The following is a 25909-nucleotide window of genomic DNA, read 5'->3' on the forward strand; positions in this document are numbered from 1 at the left end:
TAAACAGCGAAGTTGATAAGAATTATCAATGATTAAGTTATTAATATAATGATTAGCAAAAAATTCTAACATATGAAATAGTAACTTTGTGTCTAATCAGTCAGAATCTAATGTTTTAAATGTGGCAGAAGTCTTTGAATGCAATTATAGTTCATCAATGGTCCCCAACTTAAATATTAATATTAGACATTTTAGATTAAAAGTTATTTTGACATTGATCTATTAACCTTAAATCCCCTCCCAATCCTCTAGTGAAAGAAAAGGAAATATGGACACTTTCAGCTGGCTCTCCAGTGTGGTTTGCAGCTTGCTTGCCCTCGGCTGCCATAGAAACGGGGAGGAGGCGTTGGCATTTGGGGTCGAGAAGGTGGGAAGTATTCCCCTGAGAATTGGAAGGGAGGTTTGCATCAACTGAGTGGAATTGTTTGGACTTTTCCAAGGCCATGTGCCTCCGGAGGCACACAACATCTTCTGAAAAGGTTTTCCCATAATATCATATTGGACGCTGATTGGTCTTTCCAGAATATGTTTTGGAATATGACAGCACTGGAGGATAATGGGTTCCTGGTAGCTTCACGTTTGATTCTTCTCAAATCTTTGGCAGTTAATGGGCATCTTTTCTTCTCAACTTGTTTCTTGCGATACTCTTGACTATTTGCAACAAACTGTTTGATGGTTCTGTGATCACACCCTAATATCTTAGCAATTTTAAGAGTGCTGCACCCCTCTGAAAGACTTTTTGACTTTTCAGAGTCAGTTAAATCTCTTTTTTGGCCCATTTTGTCTAAGGAAAAGAAGCTGCCTAATAATTATGCACACCTTGATATAGGTTGATCTCCTTAGGCTACACTCTCCCTCATTACACAAATACACATCACCTGATATGCTTATATCCACTAAGCATTCAAGCTTAATACAAGGGAGAAGAGAAAAAGAGAGAAAGGGGGGCATTGACTTCCAATTCTTCCTAGCACAGTACAAGATAAATACATTCCAACCAAAAGCAAATGTTTTACTTTTACATATTAATATATAACTAGCCATTTCTTTAACACCAAATCTTTCTAATCAACAAAACCAAAATCAAAGTTTCAATTTTTTTCTTCACAAGCACAAATTCCAGAAATGATATCCAAATAAGAACATATATTCCTCTTTAAATAAAGTATTCAATTTAACCATTTCTGCTTCATCTTCTTTGCTATGGAAATAGTATATATTTCTATTTACACCTAGTAATCTTTGTGAACTGTCACCATTTTTATTTACAAAATTTATTGCATTCTTTCAGATTCTTTGGCCTTACTGAAGGGGGGAAACCTTTTTTTTTCTTTTACCCTCCCCTTTCCCTCAAAGTACTAAACTTTTTAAAAACAAACAAAAAACATTTTTTAAAATCAAAACTTTCTAATACATCTTATTCTTTGACTTTAACATGCAAGTTTCAAACTTCAATATTGCATTTAGCTCCCTCCCTCCAAACTACCCTTATATATATTTTTTTCTTTTATAAACATCCTTTTTAACATACAGAGCTTTTCTTTAAACTGGTGCATCATTTTCTTTAACTTTCTCTTAATACAGGTACTCTCAGATACATTTACAATAGCTTTTGCTTACTTCAAGAGTTACTTAAACATTATATAATATATAAAACAAATATTAAAAAATACATTTTCAGTTTTTGAGTTAAACCTTTCTTTCGGTTGCACATATCAGACAGAGAAAATGCATCCTGATTCCAGTTAATTTATTAAGTTTAAGTCACTCCTTCCAGTTATCTTCATGGAGTAAAATCTTTTTCTTCTTTGGAAGAATCAAAAACTTGTAATCCTTTCTTTTTATCACAAAATCCTCAACCTTGTTAATATCCTTAAAGAAAAAACCCCAAATTTGGCCTTTTTTTCTTGCCACTCTTTCAGTTGAGTTGAGAGGTTAACATTTGAACCATAATAGTGGGGGTGAAAATGAAAGTTAATATCCAGTTCTTCCAAGGCTGCAGTTTTCTTCATATTAGCATTTTAGATAAAATGTCCGTTCTTGGTCAGTACAAGATTTTCTGAGTGAATTTTTGTAAATGTTAATAAGCCCCATTATTCATTTTAAAAGACACCACCTAGGAGAGGGAAATAGTGCTGAACTCATTAACAGATACAAACAAACAAACAAACAAATAAATGTGAAGATAGAGGGTTACACTAGTAATGATTGAACATAAACGCAGTATATAACTTATCTTTAGATCATTTAATTCACAGAAAGATATTCTTAGCATAGCCAGACAATATGAAAGTTCAATATTCGTTAAGTTGTTCAAAAGGCATCCATTCTTGCGTCTTAATGCATTAAAGGTTTTTTTCTTGACTTGAGTTGTGCTGCATTTGCTGGATGATTTAAACACAGATTTTTTCATGTGAGAGAACATACACCAAGGGAGTGTGAGAATTTTCAGACAGACCATTCACTAATATGGAATGGCAGATTCAACCTTTTTCCTCTTCTATTTATATTTTTAAACGTATATTTCTATATTCTAGGGATGATTACTATTTTTTGCAACCGGCTGGGATGGCACAACATGGAACAGTTGCTGTCACAGTTTCAAAGTCGCCTTAATTTTGGAATTCAAAGAGAACTCTGTGATCTTGTCCGGATATATTTGCTAAATGCACAGTGTGCTAGAGCTCTTTATAATGCTGGTTTCATCACAGTGGCTGATGTAGCTAAAGGGACTCTTGAGGCGGTGGAAAATGTTTTCAGGAATGCAGCACCATTCAGAAGGTAGGAAAATATTTCAGTATTGCTGAAAATTATTCTTTTTGTGTAGTGTAACTTGAGAAAGTTTAAGTTACTGGATAATAGATTGTTTGGGTATAATTCAAAAACTCTTGGATTCTTCATCAGTGAGAGATTACAGCAAGCGGGAAAAGTACAAAAGATGCTGAAGTCCCTCTTCCTGCCAAGTTCAGCATAATTGCAATCTTCCTTCAAGGAGGGAAGAAATAACTTAACAGGTTTCCCTTTGCAACATATTTTTCTTCATTTTATTCTTTTATTCTGGAACCATTTAGCTGATATATTTTTTAACACTTTGATTTTCACTGTTTTGGTCAGATAATTAGGAATTCCTTGCCATCCCACCCAAAGATATTGCTGTCCACAATCACTTCCTACTTGCACAATTTGGTTTACTGACAAAATGAAAAATCAATTTTCTGGGAAATAAGTAAGTCTTTTTAGTGAAGAGAAGATAGGTGTGTATGAGATATATATAGAAAGCAATTCCATACATGAACACTTTAATTAGAGATTTTACTATTATTTCCACAGTCCTTTGGTTACTGATTCTTATCTTTTTTTTCAATGTTAACTTAATCCAGAGAACAACTTTAGTGTAGCAGCTAAGGCAGACTTGGAATCAGGAGTCCATGAGTTCTAGTCCCCACCTTAGGTACAAAGGCATCTGGGTGACCCTTGGCCAGTCACCTTCCCTTACCCTAGGAAGCAGACAATGGCAAACTACTTTTGAAATCTTCCCAAGAAAACGGCAAGAACTTATCCAGAAGTCAGCATTAACTTTAAAGTCCAAAAACATCCACACCTTAGTCCATCTCAAATATGTTGCCATTTTCTGTTTAAAATGTTTATATATGAAATCATTCCAAGGTATTCTATTCTGAAAGAACATAAAATTATAAAAAATGTTATAAAAAGTTGGAGTTAATGACTTGTTCCTTGCTGACTATATAGTAGGTCAAAATTTACAATATTTAGCTCATGCTTTCCCACTTTCTTTCTTTATCCACTGCAATGTGATACTTATGTATTACAAAATAGCTTATACCCTTGTAGTTCATGAATTATCAGTAATATAAACTATTTTTTATTTTCTTTTAATGTATTTATTTGTATCCTATCTTTATTGTTTTTATAAATAACTCAAGGTGGAAACATATCCAACACACCTTCCTCCTCCTATTTTCCCCACAACAACAACCCTATGAGGTGAGTTGGGCTGAGAATGAATGACTGGCCCAGACTCAGGGGGTCTTCCGATTTCTGCCCCAGTGCCTTAACCACTAGACCAAACTGACTCTCTAAACTCCATTTCAGCTCCATGTTCCTGAGTCTTGTATAAAGAGCGGTAGCTTGAAAGCTTTACAGGTAGTTCCTAATTAATTTCCACTAATTAAGACCAGAATTTTAATCACTGAGTAATGCAGTTGTAGGTGTAACATCACATGACTGCATCACTTGGTGATAGCAGTTTCAGTAGTCCCATTTGTGGCCAGGCTCTCATTCTTCTGGCCTACCGCACTCGCCTCCACTGCAACTTCCCCATCTGTCTATCTCCCTCATCTATGCCCTTTGAGCTATCCTCCATTCCACCACCTTGTGCACCCCTCATTGCCCTACATGCCCTCGCTGCTCTTCTGAACTTGGTTTGGTCTTTCACTAGACGGCTGCTGGCCATGTGTACCTTCTTGTTGAGGCTTCAGAAGGCCTCATAGTCATCAGTTGCCTTGTGGAGGGCCAGACTGGGCAATCCTTATCAGCAGTGAGAGGAAAAAACTGGCAAAGATCAGTTGGGACAGCAGAAGCAGCTAACTGCAGGGCCGCCAAAAGGGCAGAGATGGAGGGGCGGAGTACGGGGGGGGGGAATGTGCGGAGGCTGTCAAGCACCCATTTTGATAATGTAACCATGGGGGTGCTGCAGCTTTGAGGACTGGTCAGTACCATTCATTCAGTACCATCATAACTTCAAATGGTTGCTGAACGAATGGTTCTTAAAGGAGGAGGTCCTGTAATATGCTTATGTGCATTGCTTCTTCAGTCCTAACTTAAGTGGTGGGGAATGGAAGAGTCATTGAGGCCACGTGGGGGATTATCTGTGCCCTCAGGGTCACCTGAATCAGAGTGCAAATGGGTGTGGAACCTTCTTGGGCCTGCTGAAAGGACTGCATTCATTCCCTCCCAACTTTTTTTACTTTCATTTGGTTGTTGCCCCATTTATTAACCCTCTTTGTCAAAAGCATGTGACTGATCATGCTTGATTGCTAAACTCATTCAATCTGTAAATGTCATTCTTGCTTTATTCTAGCATTTCTTTCCCTCAAGTCTGCAGATACTTCCCTTGTAGATGGCCTATCAGTCCATCTTCCTCATTCCTTTTTTACAGGTGGTCTGAAGGGAGGTATCTGTCTTCTGTCAAGTGTTCCCTTTGCCTAAAAAGATCTCCTGTGTTAGTCAAAGATAAAAGAGATACTGTATGAATTCCTTAGATATATTTAAAAATGAAAGTTATTTTTTTAATAAAACTAGCTTGTGTTTTGCTTGCTTCAGCACTCGCAGAGCAGTAGATGAAGATGAGCAAGCTGCCAAGGAACGTCTTAATACCCATTTTATGTGGATGTCTGGAATGAAGGGCTTAACTGAAGGTGAAGCAGCCCGTCTGATTGTGGAGGAGGCTAAAAGACTTTTAAAGCATGACTTAGCTGTTTGGGGAGTCCAATGGAACCCCAATACCTCAATTTTATTGGATACGTCTTATACATTTTCCACAAAGGAAAGTGTTACAGAAGGCCACCGGAAACTGAAAAATAACCACAACATGACTTTATCAGAAACAAGTGTCAATTCACAAATTAAAAATACATCGTCTGTTAAACAAAAAAATAAGAGGCAGCTGGATCGTAATTCAGCAGAAGAGATTGATAATAAGGCTCCAGTAGAAGAAACTGAGGGAAGAAATGACATATACTCTAGTGCCAAGAAACGAATGAATTTAAACAGAGATATGATAAATTCACATGTGAAACAGATGTTGGATGCTAAGGAAACAGTAGAAAGTGCTGAAGACATGAAGAGAAGCTTGAAAGAAGGCATAAAAAATGATGTTGCAACTAGATTTAAGTCTAACATTGAACTTCATTTTGAACAAAGAATGGATAAAAATACAAATACAAATCGCAATGGGATATTACAAGTTGCAAATATAGATGAAGTGAATACTCATACCTGCAGTTTGTCAAGCAATGTAGAATGTACTAAGAATGGTTATTCTCCTGATCTTGTCTTCAAAGAATTTGAAGAAAGCTTCCAGCTGGATACCCAAACAGATAGACTATTACAACAACAGATGACAGATGAAACTGTTAATAAGCAACAAATCAAAGACAAAAAACTGGTAGCCAGCCTAACACAGAAAAACTGCATTGGTATAAATGGTACCAATATGTCAGAAACAAATGCTATATCTGTTAAAGATAAACTAGAGTGTGGAAAAGCATATTCAGCATTATTGCTTAGTAAAGTATCAGATTTGGGATTGCCTCAAACTGAGAAATACCCAGGAACATCAATTTGCTTGGAAACAAACTGTTTTTCTGTCTCAGATTCCCAATTGGACAGCTTCTTACGGGACTATCAAACTCCAAACTTAATAGAACAACAGCTCACTGTTCTTCCACACAATATTTCCTTTTCTCTCAGCCAGTACTCATCCAGTGTGGATATAAATGAAGCAAATCTAAATAGCAGTGATAGTTTATTGTTTAATGGAGACTTTAACCACATGGATAGCTCCCAGGATGGTGATAACAGTGAAAGGATCGTAGAGACAATTCCACAGGAGCTGGCGATCCCTCCTTTATTCAAAAGTGCTTTAAAATATGATGCCTCAGGTGAATTGAAAACAAGACCGAATAAAGCTATATCAAATGACACTATGAACCAAAAATTGTCAACGGGGTGTAATTTTATAGTGTCCAGTACTAGTTCTCTACATGAAGCAAAAATATTAAATCGTGTGGTTGTACCTCCTTTTCATAAAAACAGCAAGATTAAAAACCCAGATAAGACAATAAAAAGGCTAAAAAGTAGTGAAAAGAATGTAAGTGAAATTCCACAGAAAGATTGTACAGAAGAAAATGATAACCAAATGAACAAATCTGATGTTTTATTTGATTTGAGTCCAGGAATGCAGGAAGTTTTAGACAGAGGGTTAAGCCCTTCAAATGATAAATTTGAAATGGGGCCAAAAAACAAAATGAATTTAGTGTTTTCTAAGAATACTAAAGATTCAAGAACTCCTGCCCTTTTTCCTGGTCAAAGTGAATTATCCTTGCACAAAGATTTTGGCAGAAATTGTGTAACGAGAAGGAAGGCTGATCAAAAGAACAAAAATGGAAGTTGTGTTTCTTGGATAGATGGGAACAAAATGCCTCCTTCACCACTGAATGTCATAGAGTCTACTTCACAATGCATAGAAATACCCGCTGTGACAAAAGCAAAAAACGCAATTTCTACAGTTAAAGTTCCATCTGTTCAGTTTTTACAGAAGGATAAATCTGATTTACACATACAGGAACAAGTGTTACAACATCAACCAGAAAATTCAGAACACGTTGAACTTAATCTTGAGGATAATTCAGTGATAAGTGAAGATTTTTCACTCCATTTATCTCAAGAAAAAGTTCCTCCAGCATCTTGCAGTGCTGATAATTTCTCAATAATTGATGTGGCAAATGATAAAACTCTCTTTCAAACGTTCATTAAAGAATGGAAAACACACACAAAAATTTCTATATCTGTAGCTTGTGAAAAGACAAAAAGCCCCCTGTCTCACAGATCTGCTATTGGTGCAAAGTTCAAGCAAGGTGAGTAGTCTGCTGTGGATCAATATTGTAGATCAACTTTACTTTTTACTTTTATTTGATTTATATACTGCCCTACTCCCGAAGGACACAGAGCGGTGAACAGCCAACAATAAAATACATATATACAAAATTTAAAAAGCAGAAATAAAATCGACTCAAATAGTTTGGCCCAGACAAATTAAAACCCCAATCAATTTAAAACAATTTAAACTTTGAGCATTAAAAATATTAAAATTATTAAAATTGTTTAAAAAGAGGGAGAAAGTTAGGCCAGGCCCGCCTGGTGGAATAAAAAGGTCTTTAGAGCGCGGCGGAAGGTGCGCAGATCCGGGATCCTCCGGGGGGAGCTCATTCCAGATAGTAGGTGCCCCCACAGAGAAGGCTCTTCCCCTGGGGGCCGCCAGTCGACATTGTTTGGCCGACGGCACCCGGAGGAGCCCCTCTCTATGAGAGCGTACCGGCCGGTGGGAGGCTATTGGTGGTAGTAGGCGGTCCCGCAAGTACCCAGGTCCTGAGCCATGGAGCGCTTTAAAGGTGGTAACCAAAACCTTGAAGCGCACCCGGAAGACCACCGGGAGTCAGTGCAGCTCACGCAGGAGGGGTGTTACATGGGAGCGCCATGTCGCTCCCATTACCACCCGTGCGGCCGCACTCTGCGCCAGTTGGAGCCTCCGAGTGCTCCTCAAGGGGAGCCCCATGTAGAGAGTGTTACAATAGTCCAGGCGGGAGGTGACGAGATTGATTAAATTTTGTTAATATTTGGCCTTATTAGTAGTCCTGGACATTTGGGATATTGAAATTATGGTGGAATAATGAGTAATTTTTAAAATATTAAATATTAGTGACTTAGTAGGGGATAACAAATACATGGTGCAAAGAAATGTTATTTATGTTTAAATGAATTAATGGGAAAAATGATAAAGAATTATAAAGAGAGAATGGTATTGTTGAAGTTGGAAGATTAGGATTATGCATACTTATTTGTATGATTATTGTTAGCATTGTTAAAAAAGGATATTGACCCAGTCAATACACCGTCCACAAAATATGTATGGTGTAAAAGGAAAACTGCAAATGAAACATGAATTAAAAAACAAAAATCAGCGACCAATATAGCCACTCTTCTTTTTAATAATAGTCATAAGCCTTCCATTCATGGAATCTGTCAGTTTCTTGATCTGTTGACGATCAACTTTTTGTGCAGCAGCAAGCACAGCCTCCGAGACACCGTTCAGAGATGTTTACTGTTTTCCTTCACCATAAATCTCTCATTTAAGGGCCCACAAGTTCTCAATGGGGTTTAGGTCAGGTGAGGAAGAGGGCCATGTCATTATTCTGTCATCTTTAAGGCCTTTACTGGCTATCCAGTAAAGCAGAACTTCGATCATGGTCTTCTTGAAAGATGCAGACTTTTTTCTGTACCACTGCTTGAAGAAAGCGTCTTCTAAAAAACTGGTTTGGAGGTTGATTTTGAGTCCATCTTCAACCCGAAAAGGTCCAACTAGCTCATCTTTAATAATACCAGCCCATACCAGTATCCCACCTCCACCTAGCTGGCATCTGAGTCGAAATGGAGCTCTGTGCCCATTACTGGTCCAGCCACAGGCCCATCCATCTGGTCCATCAAGAGTCACTCTCATCTCATCTCATCAGACCATAAAACCTTTGAAAAATCTGTCTTCAGATATTTCTTGGTCCAGTCTTGCCGTTTCAACTTACGTTCAGTGGTGGTTGGGTTTCCGCCTTCCTTACCTTGGCCATGTCTCTGAGCACTGAGTACTTCTGGGCACTCCAGGTTGGTTGCAGTTCTGGAATATGACAGCACTGGAGGATAATGGTTCCTGGTAGCTTCACATTTTATTATTTCCAAATCTTTGGCAGTTAATGTGTGTCTTTTTTTCTCAACATGTTTCTTGTGACCCTGTTGACTATTTGCATCAAAATGTTTGATGTTTCTGTGATCACACCCCAATATCGTAGCAATTTCAAGAATGCTGCATCCCTCTGAAAGACTTCTTACAATTTTTTACTTTTCAGAGTCAGTTAAATCTCTTTTTTTAGCCCACTTTGCCTGAGGGAGACGCTGCCTAATAATTATGCACACCTTGATATAGAGTGTTGATATCCTTAGGCCGCACCCTCCCTCATTACACAAATACACATCTCCTGATACAGTATGCTTATATCCATTAAGCATTCAATTTTAATACAGCTTGGAGGTGGAAAATATGCATAAAAATGGTGATATGGTCAAAATACTCATTTGCCTAATATTTGTGAACACTGTATTTAGCATGGCAAAAACACTATTCCTTGATGCCATCGGTCTTCTTGAAATTCATCTTTGTACATTAGAATGCTCAGAACCTAATAGTTTATCTATAGCAGGGTTGTTAAACTCAAGGCCCCGAGGCCGGATCCGGCCTGCGGGGTGCTTTAGGTCTGGCCTACGGGGCCTCCTGAAAACAGTGAAGGACCAGCCCACAGTGCCTCTGCCACCAAAAATGGAGTTCCGTTTTTGCTGGCAGAAGGTTGCAGGAGGCTGTTGCAGCCGAAAATGGAGCTCTGGAGCCCATTTTTGCTGGTAGAGTGCTTGGGCCACCAGAGGCGCCCCCGACGCGAGTAACATTGAGCTGGCCACACCCACCCCAGCCCCCTGAGGTCAAATACAACCCTAATGCGGTCCTCAATGAAATTGAGTTTGACAGCCCTGATCTATAGATTTAAAAGGTTAAACAATATCAAAATAGAAAGACTGTTTTCTATATGGCTGATTGAAACTTTAAAATTATTGTAGGCTGTTTCTGTATGTCTATGATTGCTCTGTAGGAAGTACATATCAGAAAATTCTCTGTGAGAATGATGGATTTCCTGTTCATGCCTGCGAAGACTTGCTGGTAGTTGGCTTAGCTGTGTGCTGGGGTAGAAAGGATGCTTACTACATCTCATTGCAGCAGAACCCTCAAAGCCAGATTGGTAAGAATGTATTTATTGTGTACTTCCAAGGATGCAATAAATGTAGTATATGCATGTAGTACTGTAGTAACTTCATATTAATGAATTAAGTTAAAGTTAGTAGCTTTGTTAGAAAGAACTTGGGTTTTGTTTGTTTTTAATTTACATGGAACAATTTTTTTTATAGAATGCCTGCAAATTATGCAGTTTTTAAAAAGTAATTAGGAAATGGTTTACCTGGGCCAAAAAGCCCAGCATGGACCCTAAACAACAAGAGGAAAATATCTTTGTGAGGCAGATCTGAGTCAGGTGACAAAAAGAAAAGTATATGTAGAAATGAAAGAGAAAGAGAAATTCTTTCATTACAGTTTGCAATAGAAAGAGGCAAGGAAGATTTCTGCTCTTGTATAACAAAGCACATTTATATACAAACACATGCTGTCATGGTTTCTTCCCCTCTCTTGTCTTTAATGTATGCATTTCTTGTCTCTTTAGAAGTAAGTCCCAGTTTGGCACAGCCTCCATTGGATCAAGACCTACCTGTAGCAGAAAGATTGCAACATCTTAAGCTATGTTTGCAAGAGTCTAAGAGAGCATTTTCACTTGTTGTGTACGATTTTATTCAGCACTACAAGATTCTCCTGAAGGCCTGTGGCATCTCATTGGCAGGATGTTTTGAGGACCCAAAGGTTTGCTAACTTCATTTCTTATAATTCTTTTATTTCTATAATGGCACTAAATAAACTAAAGATGGGGAAGGGAGAGCATAACCTGAGAAGGAAGATGTTGTGGGGAGGAAGGAGTTTTCTTATACTAATTGTTGCAAGTTTAGGTCTTTGTCAAGATTCCATCTAGTTCTTACAACTTCATATAAGAATCAGTGCAAGTTCAAGCATGCACTTCCAAGATGACTTGGACAACCACAAGTTCATAGAGCTTCTCTTAGATGGAAGAAAGATTATCATTAAAGCCTTGGTGGTGCAGTGATTAGAATGCAGTACTGCAAGCGACTTCTGCTGATTGCCTGCTGCCAGCAGTTTGGCAGTTTGATTCTCAGTAGCTCAAGGTTGACTCAGCCATCCATCCTTCCAAGGTCGGTAAAATGAGGACCCAGATTGTTGTTGGGGGCAATATGCTGACTCTAAGCCGCTTAGAGAGGACTATAAAGCACTGGGAAGTGGCATTAAGTCTAAGTGCTATTGCTATTATCAGAGGAACATAGTGAAGAGGTTGACATGCACGTTCCCATAATAGAACTGTATCCTAAACTGACAGATGACTTCTATTAACAACTTCATATGCACATTAAAAAACAGGTGGAAAAGAATCTTTGTGGCAGTCCACAAGCATTCACTGGATCAATCATTTCTTCAATAATGCCATTGACTGAACCACTCACTAAGGAAGATTAAACTATCATAAAATAGTGCTTCCAATCCCCAACACTTGCAGATAACCCAAAAGGTTTACTGTGATCATTGGTACCAAAGGCTGCCAAGAAATGTTAAAAAGATTTGGAAAAGCACCCTCTTATCTAGGGTTGACAAATGTCATCAACAAAAGCAACCAATGCTGTCTCCAAAACAACCAATGCAATTACAATCTTAAAGCTTGTAGGAAGTGTGGTTGATTTTAACAGCAAATGGTTGTGCAAAATGATCAAAGCAGCCAGGCAGGGAACCTGACTGCTGCCTATTCCCCAGGAATGATTTCGACAGCCCACCACACAGGACACAAAGTAATGATGTCTCATCTTTGTGATCATCACAGTGTAGGTATGAGCTTGTGCCCATGTCCACTCAGATTCATTTTTCCTTTGCCTTCACTGTGCTCTAAGTGTTTCTTCAGTTGCTTCATCTTCCAGAGTTTTTTTGTGAATCAGGGAACCATCCAAAGTTAACCACAGAGAGGCCATTCAGGAGCAGTAATGCCCAGTACCTGATTTACCTCTCATTGCCAGTAGCTAGTCAGGCACTCAGCCAAACTACCTGCAATATTGCTGGAAAAATCTCCAAGCGTCTGCAAGAAGCCATGAAGATCCATCAAGTGCCTAATGTAGAATACCTTGACCATTATGTTTAGAAATCACAAGTGGAAGTTAATATCATCTGGATCTGAGAATGATTTGTCCATAGTAATAAGCTAAGAGAAATGTTGTCCATGTCCAGGTGATTCATAACTACTCCAAGGGTTAGAGGTCAAGCATTGACTGCCTACACATGTCAGACTCAGGAGTACTTGGGTCAATCACTCTGAAAGCCATGAATTCCCTTGCCACTTACAAAGATCTGGATATCGAAATCATTAATATGAACAGGCTGATACTCCAACACTGGTCTTGAGATAAAGCCAGTTAGCTTGTATAGTGATCCAGCAGAACAGCCAGTACATCAAGAGCACTCCAAACATATCTACATGGCCTGATATAAAGACATTCATGCCCTACCCCCTCAGAACCAGAACCCTTTCTCACAGGCAAGAGTCAGTACATACCGCTGCTTCCCCAGCCCTGGCTTTGAGACTTAGGATGGATCTGCATCACAGGAAGCAAGTCTCTTGAGACGGGAGAGCCATCCCTCATCCATCTAGGTCATAATAATGCATGTCCATTCTTCATGTTCATCTCCAACAGGTCATGGACTTACATGGTCTTATTGGAAACAGATTTGGTGTTTACCACATAAGCCCACCACAGGATGTAGGTGTGAGGCTACTAGGATGGAGGTGGAGATTGGCACTAAACTGTCATTTTTTCTTCACCCCTAACAGCTTTGTGCCTTGCGTTGTACCTCCTTCAAAATATCATAACCAGAATATATCCACCTACTTCCCCACTACGCAAACCTAGCTTTGCACTACGATGTTCAGATACTATTAAGGCACTTCACACAATTATCAGGCACCAGCAATACAGCCATTCATATTGGCACCCTCATTAAAATATTAACACATGAATAAATGTTTAAAAGACGAAGACTATGGTCTATGGTATTAGCACAGAATAGCTGCTAAATGTAAAGATCTGTAAAACAGTGTGACCATTGGAACTCATGCTTCTACTATTGAATTCTGGGAACCAGTAATCCTATAAATCTGACTTCTGAAGTGGGATATAGATATGTCAACAACATATTTACATTTTTGCAAGTCTTGTCTATGTTGCATTTTTGTGAGAAATGTGCTTTTTCCATATTATCTTGTGAATACTGAACATTCTTTTCTTACTCTAGGTAGCATGCTGGTTAATGGACCCTGAATCAAAAGAAGATTCCTTTCACAATATGGTTGCCAATTTCCTTCCTCAGGATTTATTTTTGCTAGACAAAATTGGAGCAGGTCACGGAAATCAGAGCCTTGGTCTCAGTGCCAGTACGGATCAGTCTGGACGCTACAGGGCATCTGTAGAGGCTGTTCTTGTCTTTCATATCATAGAAAAACTCCATATTATACTGCATAAGGATAACTTGCAAGGTAAAAAGGCTATAGATTGACACTATCATTTAACGAAAAACATTAAATGATTAAAATTCATCCTGAGCTTCAAAATAATACATGTAAATATTGTAGACTGTTGTGTCACAATGTTATATTTTGCTATCGTAAAGGTTTCAGACAATCACGTGTCTGATTTTGAAGCATCAGAACACTATAAGCATCAACAGAAAATGAAAGAAAATGAATTGAGTGACAGCAGTTAAAGCCAATTGTTCTTTATGGTCAGTGTAGATTTAGACCTTGTTATTTATTAATTAGCTTTTAACTTTCTAGTTTTTTGGACCATAAGAAAGGCTGAGCATCAAAGAATTGAGGCCTTTGAACTATGGTGCTGGAGAAGACTCCTGAGAGTCTCTTGGACTGCAAGGCGATCAAACCGGTCAGTCGTAGAGGAGATCAACCCTGACTGCTCTTTAGAAGGCCAGATCCTGAAGATGAAACTCAAATACTTTGGCCACTTAATAAGAAGGAAGGACTCACTGGAGAAGAGCCTAATGCTGGGAAAGATTGAGGGCAAAAGAAGAATGGGACAACAGAGAATGAGGTGGCTGGATGGAGTCACTGAAGCAGTAGGCGTGAGCTTAAATGGACTCCAGAGGATGGTAGAGGACAGGATGGCCTGGAGGAACGTTGTCCATTGGGTTGCGATGGGTCAGACACGACTTCTCAACTAACAACAACAAACTTTCTAATTTCCTGATTACTTTTTTTTTGAGATTGTAATAATGTGTTAACATTCCATTCTTTGGAACATAAGTTCATTCTGCATTGTACGCATGATCTGCAGAATACATGATTGAGGGGTTGATGGGTGATGAAGGGGCAGGACAAAAATAGAAGCAAGTAGCAGCTTTCATTTAAATGTTCTAAAATGCTAATATATATTTTGCAGAATGTAACTAAAATTGTGTTTTGCTTCTTTTGTCATTATTATAGGTATTTTTCATACAGTGGAGATGCCGAATCAGTATTGCTTGGCCTTGCTGGAGCTCAATGGAATAGGTTTTAGCACAGTAGAATCTGAGGCCCAGAAACATGTTATGGAAGCAAAATTGAATGAGATTGAGAATCGGATATACCAGCTGGCAGGTCACAGTTTCTCCTTGACCTGTCCTGATGATATTGCTGAGGTATTGTGATGAACTTACATGAACAAATTATGTTTTGATCCAGACATCATCAATGAAATTTTGATAGAAAGAAGTTTGTTGCCTCTGTTCAACCAGTAAAATTCTAACTGCTTTTGAAAAAAATGTTTTCTCAATGTTAGTTTTAAAATTATTTTTTAAATGTTTGCTCACATTTTTCTGTCAATCTTGCAGTGTCTAAAGTAGAATAAATATTGCCTGAAATCACAGTTTGTGACAACTTTTTAATAAAACACTTCATGGAATGCTTCTAATAGCTTTTAATTTCTTATAATTATAAGCTTAATTTCTTGACCCCAAATTTATTGACTATTGTTGGTAAGTGCCCATTCTTTGTGCCCATTAATTCATTCCATAGACTATATCCGTGATGGCGAACCTATGGCACGCATGCCAGAGGTGGCACACAGAGTCCTCTCTGTGGGCACGCGTGCCATCACCAGCTAATTTTCATTTTATTTTGTATCTTAACCCAGCCATAATTTTGGTCTGATGCCAGAGTCTTTCCAAAATGCTTTTTGCTATCTGAGCTATTTTTCTCTTATTCTTTTACATTCATATTCTGCATTTTAAAAACAGTGATGCAGTTCATTTAAACAACATTTAAAGCCTGAAACTTAATTATTAAAATTAAAACCTCTAAAATATGTTTAAAACTGTCAGTTCCTTAAAATTCTTGATGCAAGACCTCAATATTAGCTTAAAATAGATTGTAATTCTGTCTCTTGATTTTTGAAGGGCCATGGAAGGACATCAGGTGACATTCTGATATCTCCAGGATGTGTGTGTGTGTTAGTATTTTTTTAGCCCAGTTTTGGAAACATTTAAACGATAGTGGGAAGCCTTGGAAGGCAAATCACTCAATTTCTATTTCTTACAACTTCCCCAAATAGCTTAAATATTTTCATAGCACAAATATGTAAAAGAAAAATAGAAAAAGAAAAAAACAGATACAGTGAGAAAGAAAAAAAAGAAGCAGCTTCGATCTTCTTTACAGCGGTTACAAACAATTTAAATAATTTTAATATTTTCTCCCCTTCTAGAACTATATTGTACACCTTTGTTGCATATTCAACTGCTTTCAATCAGCAAATCCAGAAATCACCAGTTCATTTTTATCCATTTTTCCAAAAAGTCCATAAAAGGTTTCCAGTCTTTTACAGAAGTACTTATTGTTGTGCCAAAGTAGTCTAAAATCTTACTGCTGAAATTCAGCCATTTTTGATGGCATGATCTTAACATGTGGGAAGCTTACATGGACCCTTTCCCAAAGCTAACCTAAAGTAAAGAGATTCATTTTAGCCTGTTTTAGCATTGTGTATTGTAGAACTAAAACAGATTTACAATAATGCATAAATAGAACTTTTAGTAAAAGTTAAGAAAGCAACTCATCATTATTTTCTGTATTATATATCTCTTTGCATTTCAGTGATGATAATCTATTTAAACCTGAAAGTGTTTAAATAGCTGGTGAAGTTTTGGACTAGGACTAAGAAGAGTTTTTAGTGTTCAAGAGCACACTTCCCTGGATGACTTTGGACAGAGCAGAAAACCATCTAGTCTACTCAGAAGTTCTTAAAGAGGAAATTAAAACTGGAGGATAAAGTATTAGGCACTCTGTTTTCTGCTCATTGAGGGATAAAATATAAATATTTTTTGAAAAGTTGTGTTGAGCATTAAGATAAGATGCAATTGCATTATGCTGTGTTCTCTTTCAGGTATTATTTCTGGAGCAGAAGTTGCCATCAGACGGAGAACTAAAAATGCAAAGAGGCAAGAAAGTGTTGGGTTGTACTAGAAAAGCAACAACAAATAAGAATCGGGCCAGGCTGAGTAAACAGTTCAGTACAACAAAGGTATAGTTTTTATTTGATTTAACTTTGTGGAAAGACCATTTTACCCCAAAAGAGGAACTATATTTCTGCTTTGTTAATAATTTCTAACTTACATTATCATTCATCGGCCAGAATTCTTGCAAGATAGGGTTCTTCAAAATCGTGGAGGAATTCTGTTTCTTAACAGAAGAACAGTCTTTCAGAGCTGAATTCCATAAGCAATCCAATTGCCTATTTAAATTCTAATGGATTACAGTAATACCCTCCTACCTTTTCGTAATGACTTGGCTCTGCCATTTGGCTTGGGGCCCCAGTGGGGGATTAGCATGATGGAGGTGGTTGATTGAGTAAACAGATCCCAACTCTGCCCCTGCCCTCCCCCATGTGTTTTTGGTTTTAATGTTTGTTTTTAACTTTTCATGTTCTAGATTTTATGTGACTATAAGCCTCCCAAAGTTACCCTATGGTAAAATGGGTGGCCAATAATGTTCGTTCATTCATTCATTCATTCATTCATTCATTCATTCATTCATTCATTGTTTGTTTCTTTCTTTGTTTGTTTGTTTGTTTACAAAGTGCTTGATTTATAAATAAACAAATAAAATTCAGGTGTCTTACATGTAAATATTCTCAATCATCAATGCTTTTCGCACTTTCCTATCATTATCCCCAAGTTTAATTTAACTGTTCCTGTTACATGAATTTTTTTTTTTTCTTTTCAGTAAGCATTTCACATAACTACTAAGAGAATTGCCAGTTCCGTTGGTATTTCCTATACTTGGCTTGCAAAAGGGAGACACATACGTACAATAACAGACCTCCGGATTTTTCATTGGGCCCTGAAAACCCATTTATTTCAACTAGCTGGGCTGGCTTGAGTCAAATTTTAAATTGATTTTAAATTGGAACAGTTTTAATTACGGCCAAGATATTTAATTATTTTAATCAGTTTTTAGATTTTGTATGTTTTGTATGTATGTCTTGTTTTTACTTTGGCTGTTCACCGCCCTGAGTCCTATATTGGAGAAGGGCAATATAGAAATTTAAACAAACAAATAAATAAATAAATAAATATAATACGGAAAAGATTTATTATATTTGTAGAATATATTGAAAATTCCCTCAGTGAACAGACTGACAGAGTGTCAAAGCATTCTGCAAAGGGGATTGATCCTCCATGAGAGAAAAGTATAATTTATTTTAATATTTGCTAATTAAGAAAAGGCACTTTTATTACTTAGCAATAAATAAAATGACAAACCTTCAATCTTGACTGGTAGGTATATTCAGTACAAAGAAAGAATATGTATTTCCTCAAGTTATGCAGTAATTTAGAAAAATAGTATTCTAATGATTGTCCCAAGTAAATGGTAGTGAAATTTTCAAATAATCTTGTAAACAGAAACACATTTAATTGGTTTAACTTATTATTTATTTCTATAGGATGTTTTAGAAAAATTGAAGAAATTGCACCCTTTACCTGGCCTGATTTTAGAATGGAGAAAGATCACTAATGCAATAACCAAAGTGATATTTCCGCTACAGAGGGAGAAACTTTTCAACCCTGTCTTAGGAATGGAAAGGATCTATCCTGTTTCTCAATTTCAAAGTGCTACAGGTAGCAAGTTATTATCTTAGCAAATTTAACAATTATCCATGGACTCTGCACCCACCCCCCAACTTTAGTTGCTGAAGACTGATAGCATGGTTTCCGGTAATTTTGAGGCAAGAAATGTTTGAAAATGCATAAAATGTTGAACAGTCTCTAAAAATAAGCATATAAAAGTTTTAAAATACAAAATCTATCACCTCTTACCATCAAAAGTTTTAACGAAATCTCCTTGCACAATGTAAGCCTGCAATCCATATTTCCATCACAAACTCACTTTTTTATGTTTCTATGTCTGACACAACCATGACACCATCTTTCATCTTCCAAGCCTACAGTTATCTTTGCTCTATGTTTGTAGGTCGCATAAGCTTCAGAGAACCCAATATACAGAATGTACCTAAAGATTTCGAGATTGAAATGCCAACAATGGTTGAAGAGAGCCCACCTTTTCAAAAACAACACCGTATTTTAAGAAGCAGGTAAAAATAAAGTACATTATTTCTACTTGAAATTTTAATTTCAGTTCTTAGATTTTGGGGGTCACATTTCTGAAAAGACATGAGCTATCAGACTTACTATGATATTAGAAACACATTCTGCTTTCATTTATTGATTGTGCTTACTACACTTATATCTCACCTTTTTATTAGAACCTCACCCAGAAATACATCTGAGATAGCAATTTGTCTAAAGGAGCTGAAAACAGCTAGAATTAGTATTGTGAGAAGGTATATTGATGAACAGTTGAAAATCAAAAGATGTAGAAATATTTCCACTTTTAAGACCAGTAACCCTTAGACTAAAAGATGGATTGATTTGATTGACTAATATAAGATGGTTTCTGTAATCTAGAAAAGAAGATCTAGAGCAGCAGTGGTAGTGAGAACCAGAAATCTGAAAATGCTGGTAGTGTGAAGAGCCTGAGAGTAGATGTTCTTGACTGCCTTTTCACCAGTTTAATCACTAGGGATACAGAAGAGGGAAAAACCAAATGTTGGTTGAAATTCAGAATGGACTGGACCAATCTGAATGGACTGGAAGTCAGTTAAGAAGTGTGTGACAGAAGCCCAGTAGATAAGAGCCTCTGGGAAGGGAAGCTTCATGAAAAGAGCTCTGAGCTCCTTATCCTCCAGCTAAGGTTGTGACTTCATGAGCCAAGAAAGAAGGCTAGCAAGTACTATTTGCTTACCTCTAGTTTGGATGCTCCCCTCCCCCCTGAAAATCAGAGTTTGAGGAAAGCCATTTATAGTTCCTTTAAAAATCCCTGTAAATTTGGAGGGGCACTTATTTGATCCCTTAAATCTCCTCAAAACCAAAGAAAATTTCTATTTCATCCATCCAGAGAAATGATGCAATATGCTCCATAGGGCTGTGGCTCCCAGAGAAGACAAACTGAAAAGATTTGCCACTGCTGATTTGAATGTTAATGACAGTAATCAGCGAGTATGTTTTGCATTTATTCACCACACATATTAATTTACTTATTGAATCAGATAGAAATAAATAATAAGCCACGCTTTAATTTAAAACATATTTTATAGATGTGGAAAACATTCTGTGTTACCATGCGGACCTAAGATTCTAACTGAAGAAATATCAAACAGGAAGAAAATACTATTTTCTGTTAGCATGAGACATGCCTTTGTACCATTTCCAGGTAATGCCTTAAAATTGTTTTGACTTCATTGCACTTAATGACCATGCAGGATTTGCTTAACAACAGCAACTGCCATCTGCTTGAATCACTTTTCCTGTCTGTCAGACTTTAACAGTCCTTCCCCTTTAACATTAGAAAAGAAGAAACATAATTTTGATGGCAATCAATTATTTTGTTTTTGTACATTCATAAAAAAAGTTTGCATTTGTTCATGATTTTAATAAAATTTCAATGCTTAGAATTCCACAACAGAAATCCCATCAAGCATTTTTCTATAAAATAGATGCCCATTCTTTTTATCACAGATGTTCTAGGCCCGTGATGGCGAACCTATGTCACCTATATCAGTGGGCATGCGTGCGCTGGCCAGCTGATTTTTGGGCCTTCTGGGCCCACCAGAAGTAGGGAAATAGGTTGTTTCCTGCCTCCAGAGGACCTTGGGGGGTGGTGGGGAAGGCCCGTTTTTCTCTCTCCCCTGGCTCCAGAGCCTTTCTAGGAGTCTGAGGAGGGTGAAAACATGTTACAAGTAAATGCCTAACTGTGTATACACCATTGCATAGACTGACCCACTGATCCCTCCTCCCTCACTTAGCCCTTCCCATAACCCCTCCTTACCTTGACTCCACCTCCTCCATATATAAGGCTGTGCGCAGAAGTCCAGGACCAGTTTTCCAAATGAGTACCTGAATAGAAAGAAATGGAGTAAATAAATACATTAAACTCAAAGCCTATCGTGTCTGTGATTATTGGGCAAGATCCTTGGAAAACTTACTTCTCAAAATGGTAGCAGAGGATGGTTATGCCCAATAAACAGAACCAAAATCGGAAATGGAAGGAAGGATGAACACAAGGTCCACCACCAGGCTGATGGCAGAGCTGGGGGAACCTGAAGGTGCCACCGCCAGAATCCCAACTGCCTTGGAGATGGAGAAACTGGACCAAACAAACAGAAGCGTGAGGCCAAAAGAAAGTGCAGCCAGGCACGCCAGAGACAGATCACCCGAGAGAGATGAACTAAAGGACATCATACAGAAAATGATAGACGCCGCCATATGCAAGGATGAACTCATTGCGAAGCTCCAGGACCTTCTAGATGACCAGGGAGCAGCGATGAGCCCCCAGGAGCAAGACCACGAGGCTGCCAGACCGGTAAGACAGAGATACCCCCTGGCAGAGGCCCAAGAGCCAAACGGTTCCATTTTCGTGCCATGCTCTGGGCGGCCATCTTGGGATGGCCACCGACCAATAGGGAGCCAGGATTCAAATCCAATGGCGGGAAATGAAAGAAACCCCAGAACAAATGGGGGAACAGCCAAAGGCACCCCAGAAGGGACACACCAAGGCATCTGGAGCTCACCTCCCAAGCTCGAAGCCAGAAAGACACCCGAGGCCCCAGCAGCCGTGATAGACCCTGCACGCAACCCCTCCACGCCAGCCACGCACCCCAGAGACACCGCCGCGAACCGAGGGGGCTATGGGGGGGCCATCGATGATAGCACACACACCCAGATACTCCACACGATGACCAACCCCCACGAAGACAACCGCAGGGCACCAACCATGCTTGAATCATGCAGATGGCAGGACTCGAACCCAGCACCCACAGCACCAAGCATAAGAGGCCCGAGGGGAAGAGGCCACACCTGCTACTCAACCCCCATGCGGCCTCCGCCCGGCCTACTCATGTGCCCAGGGACCAGCAATCAAGGATCGGGGCCCACCACAGCCGCCACACCTCAGAACCCCAGAAGTCCTCGACTTACGACCGCCTCGCCTCCTCCCCTCTCTCCAGCCCCCTGCATGGATCCGGACGCCCAGCGATGGGGGGAGGATATATCCGAAGAGAGCATGAAGAGCATAGTCATCAACTCCCTGGACTCCAGCTTGGACAATTTTATAATGCAGCTGGATAGGAAGACACAAACGAATCAAGGGACGAAAGCAAACCCATCACATTAGAAGCAAATACACAAGACAGACAAAGACCAAGACACCATGAGGTAGCCACCAAAGGGTGGAAGGAAGACCACCCCATCATCAAGGTAGACACGGTCACAGAGAAGGAGGCCAAATACATGCATGACACCGACACAAGACCCATGAGACCTATCAGACCCAACAGAAACAAAATGCCCAAGAGGTTTAAAGATTATGTCATGTCCATTCACCCAAATAGAACAACACCCAACTCATACGAAGAAATCATTAGTCTGCCGCAGGTAGAGAGAGATAAGTGGGAGCAAGCTATGGAAAGGGAGATGGCTAGCCTGCGCGAACTGAACGTGTACACCCCCTCTAAGGTCCCAGCCGATAAGACACTCATAGGCACGAAGTGGGTTTTCAAAATCAAGGAACTCGAAGACAACAAGGCCCTCTACAAGGCTAGACTCGTAGCTCAGGGGTTCGCCCAAAGGTATCCAGACGACTACACGGATACCTACTCACCCACAGTTAGGGCAGAAAGTGTCAAAAGCGCCCTAGTAGTTGCATCTATCTTAGGCCTAGAAGTCTACCAATTTGACGTTCAAACCGCATACCTCCATGCGAAGTTAGACAAAGAAATATATGTCAGGGCACCCCCAGAGAAAGGCGCGAAAGAGGGAGTCACTTGGCTACTAAACAAAAGTTTGTACGGTTTAAGACAGTCCGGGAAAAGATGGTATGAATGCCTAGCCAAAACACTCAGGGACATGGGTTTTACCGCCACATCAGCAGACCTCTGCCTCTTCGCCAAGAGGGAGGGCACATTGATCGAATACGCACTCGTTTACGTAGACGACATCCTGTACATGGGGCAGCACAAGCAAAATTGCGATAAATTCGCCAGAGAACTGGGGAAACAATTCACACTCAAGACCCTAGGGAAAGTCAATAAGTATCTAGGAGTACAAATCGAGAAAACAGAGAACGGGTTCAAGGTTTCTCAAAAGGAGAAAATATTAGAACTTGTACATAGATGCAACATGAGGGACGCTAAACCATGCGAAACCCCCATGCAAACAGACTTCTTGAAACATATGCACGAAGAGGGGGAGTCATTTAAGGACAACACCTTGTATAGATCTGTCATTGGATCCCTCCTGTATATTGCCAATTGGACAAGGCCCGATATCAGCTTAGCTGTTAATTTATTATCCAGACATGTCAGTGAACCCAAGGTATACCACTGGGAAGGGGTGAAGCGAGTAATCAGGTACCTGAAACATAGCATAGACGCGTACCTATGCCTGGAACCATCCAAATCCAAAAAACCGGCGCTGACCTGCTATGCGGACGCTGACTGGGCAGGTGATACCAAGAGCAGGAAAAGCACATCAGGTTACGTGTTCCTCATCAATAACTGCCCGGTACACTGGTATACTGGCAAACAGAACCTGGTTGCCACATCCACGGCAGAAGCAGAGTACATCTGCCTATCAAAGGCAGCTAACAATTTAGTGTGGTTCGATGACCTGCTCTCTGAAATATGGACCGAACCGGCTTATCCTATAACTATCCACGAGGACAATAAAGCAGCCATAGACATCTCCAATGCAGAAGCAGTGGGTCAGAGGTCCAGACATATCGACATCAAGCATAAGCATGTCAGGCAGTTATCAAATGTAGGTTTTATTAGGGCCGTACATTGTGAAACCTCTGAGCAAGTTGCGGACATTCTAACGAAACCATTACCAAACAAGCAACACACATATCTCACATCAAAACTAGGGGTGACCATGCCGGGTACAGAATCAACCCCGAATGTTAGGCATTTAGAGGGGGATTTGTTACAAGTAAATGCCTAACTGTGTATACACCATTGCATAGACTGACCCACTGATCCCTCCTCCCTCACTTAGCCCTTCCCATAACCCCTCCTTACCTTGACTCCACCTCCTCCATATATAAGGCTGTGCGCAGAAGTCCAGGACCAGTTCCAAATGAGTACCTGAATAGAAAGAAATGGAGTAAATAAATACATTAAACTCAAAGCCTATCGTGTCTGTGATTATTGGGCAAGATCCTTGGAAAACTTACTTCTCAAAACGGCCTTCCCCACCCCTCCAGAGGCCAGAAACGGCCCATTTGCCAACTTCCGGTGGGACCAGAAGGCCTGTTTTTTTTGCTGTCCCCAGCCTCCAGAGCCTTTCTAGGAGTCTGGGGAGAGCGAAAACGGCCTCCCCCCCCACCCACCCCCGGAGACCCTCTGGAGACGAAAAAGGTGGAACTGGAAGTTGGCAAATGGGCCCTTTTCGGTGTCGGGGCAGGGGGAGGCCATTTTTGCCCTCCCCAGACTCCTAGAGAGGCTCTGGAGCCAGGTGAGAGAGAAAAACGGGCCTACCGGGCCATCATGTGCCAGGAGCAGGGGGGGTCACGTACGCATGCACGGGGGGCGGGGCGCATAGAATTATGGGTGTGGGCACATACGCACGTGACACACACACACACACACACACCCCGCCCTCCTTTCCTGGCACACGATGGCAAAAAGGTTAGCCATCACTGTTCTAGGCCTTCCGTAGACAAGAAAATCGGTAGTGTGAGTTCGGGCAAGTCATGCTCTCATGGAGGAGGCAGGATTAGATATGTTTGCCACCTTGAAATATAAGTATTAAAAAAGCAAGATAAAATTCTAATAATATAATTAGAACATGGGCTGCACACAATAGTCACTAAAGTTTTATTGTAACTCTGAATCATGTGGAAAGCCATATTTTTCAGAAACAGAGTGATAGGTTTTTCAGGAACTTCACTATTTATTATCAGGATCAATTCACCCAATAAAATTTTTGTACTGTTAATAATTATAATAATTTATTATCTTAATAATAACTATAAAAACTATAAAAACTATCAATAATACAATGAAAATTATATTATTAATGACATTTTATTAGTAGTTATATTTAATATATTAGTGCCTCTGCCACATGTTGATGTTTCACAATATAAAATTTTGGATTAATAATAACACATGTAGGGGCATTTTTTGAAATATCTATTTACTAAAAAAAATTCTTAGTATAAAATACAAATAAAAATAAAGACAATGGAAAAAAGGGAAAGCAAAGGAGATGGAGGGGATAGAATAAGGGGAGGAGATAAAAAACAAAAAGCAGTGACTTTTCTAGTGCAGAAAGATTCATAATGAAGTTATAATATCAGCTTTTTAGTTATACCAAATAGTAACTATTAGCCATTTCTATAGCAATAACCCCCTTAATTGTCAAAACCCAAATGCAAAATTTTATTTTTTTCTCTTTCACACAGAAAGTCCAAAAGTAGTTTCCAAGTTACAACAGAACTATTTTTATTCTTGTCCCTAATTAGCATAGTCAACTTCTCTATTTTCATTTCAATCCATTCTTCCATTGTGGGAGTTGATGCTTCTTTCCATTTCTGGACAAATTGTTGCAGCTATCAACATGTGTAGCAACAACGTTCTATTTTTTCCCCCATATCTTTATCTAATAGTCCAAAAAGAAAAAAATCCAGTTTCCATTGTAAGTCCATTTTTAAATTTTTCTGAATTAAAACATGGATTTCTACTCAATATTTCTTTGCATTGT

General features: G+C 39.2%; 1 protein-coding gene across 1 annotated transcript in view; it reads left to right on the plus strand.

Moving 5' to 3' along the window:
* Positions 1–25909, plus strand: part of POLQ (DNA polymerase theta) — a 65411-nt gene that overhangs the window by 26385 nt on the left and 13117 nt on the right. Inside the window, exons 15-24 of the mRNA XM_034411123.3 lie at positions 2538–2781; positions 5344–7658; positions 10488–10634; positions 11109–11302; positions 13844–14084; positions 15045–15238; positions 16975–17112; positions 18535–18709; positions 19062–19182; positions 20245–20360. Coding sequence (XP_034267014.2) covers positions 2538–2781; positions 5344–7658; positions 10488–10634; positions 11109–11302; positions 13844–14084; positions 15045–15238; positions 16975–17112; positions 18535–18709; positions 19062–19182; positions 20245–20360 — 3885 coding nt within the window. The remainder of the gene's footprint in view (positions 1–2537; positions 2782–5343; positions 7659–10487; positions 10635–11108; positions 11303–13843; positions 14085–15044; positions 15239–16974; positions 17113–18534; positions 18710–19061; positions 19183–20244; positions 20361–25909) is intronic.

Source organism: Pantherophis guttatus, chromosome 2 (assembly GCF_059756535.1).
Source record: "Pantherophis guttatus breed Tessera chromosome 2, ASM5975653v1, whole genome shotgun sequence".
In the NCBI taxonomy this organism is placed as follows: Eukaryota; Metazoa; Chordata; class Lepidosauria; order Squamata; family Colubridae; genus Pantherophis; species Pantherophis guttatus.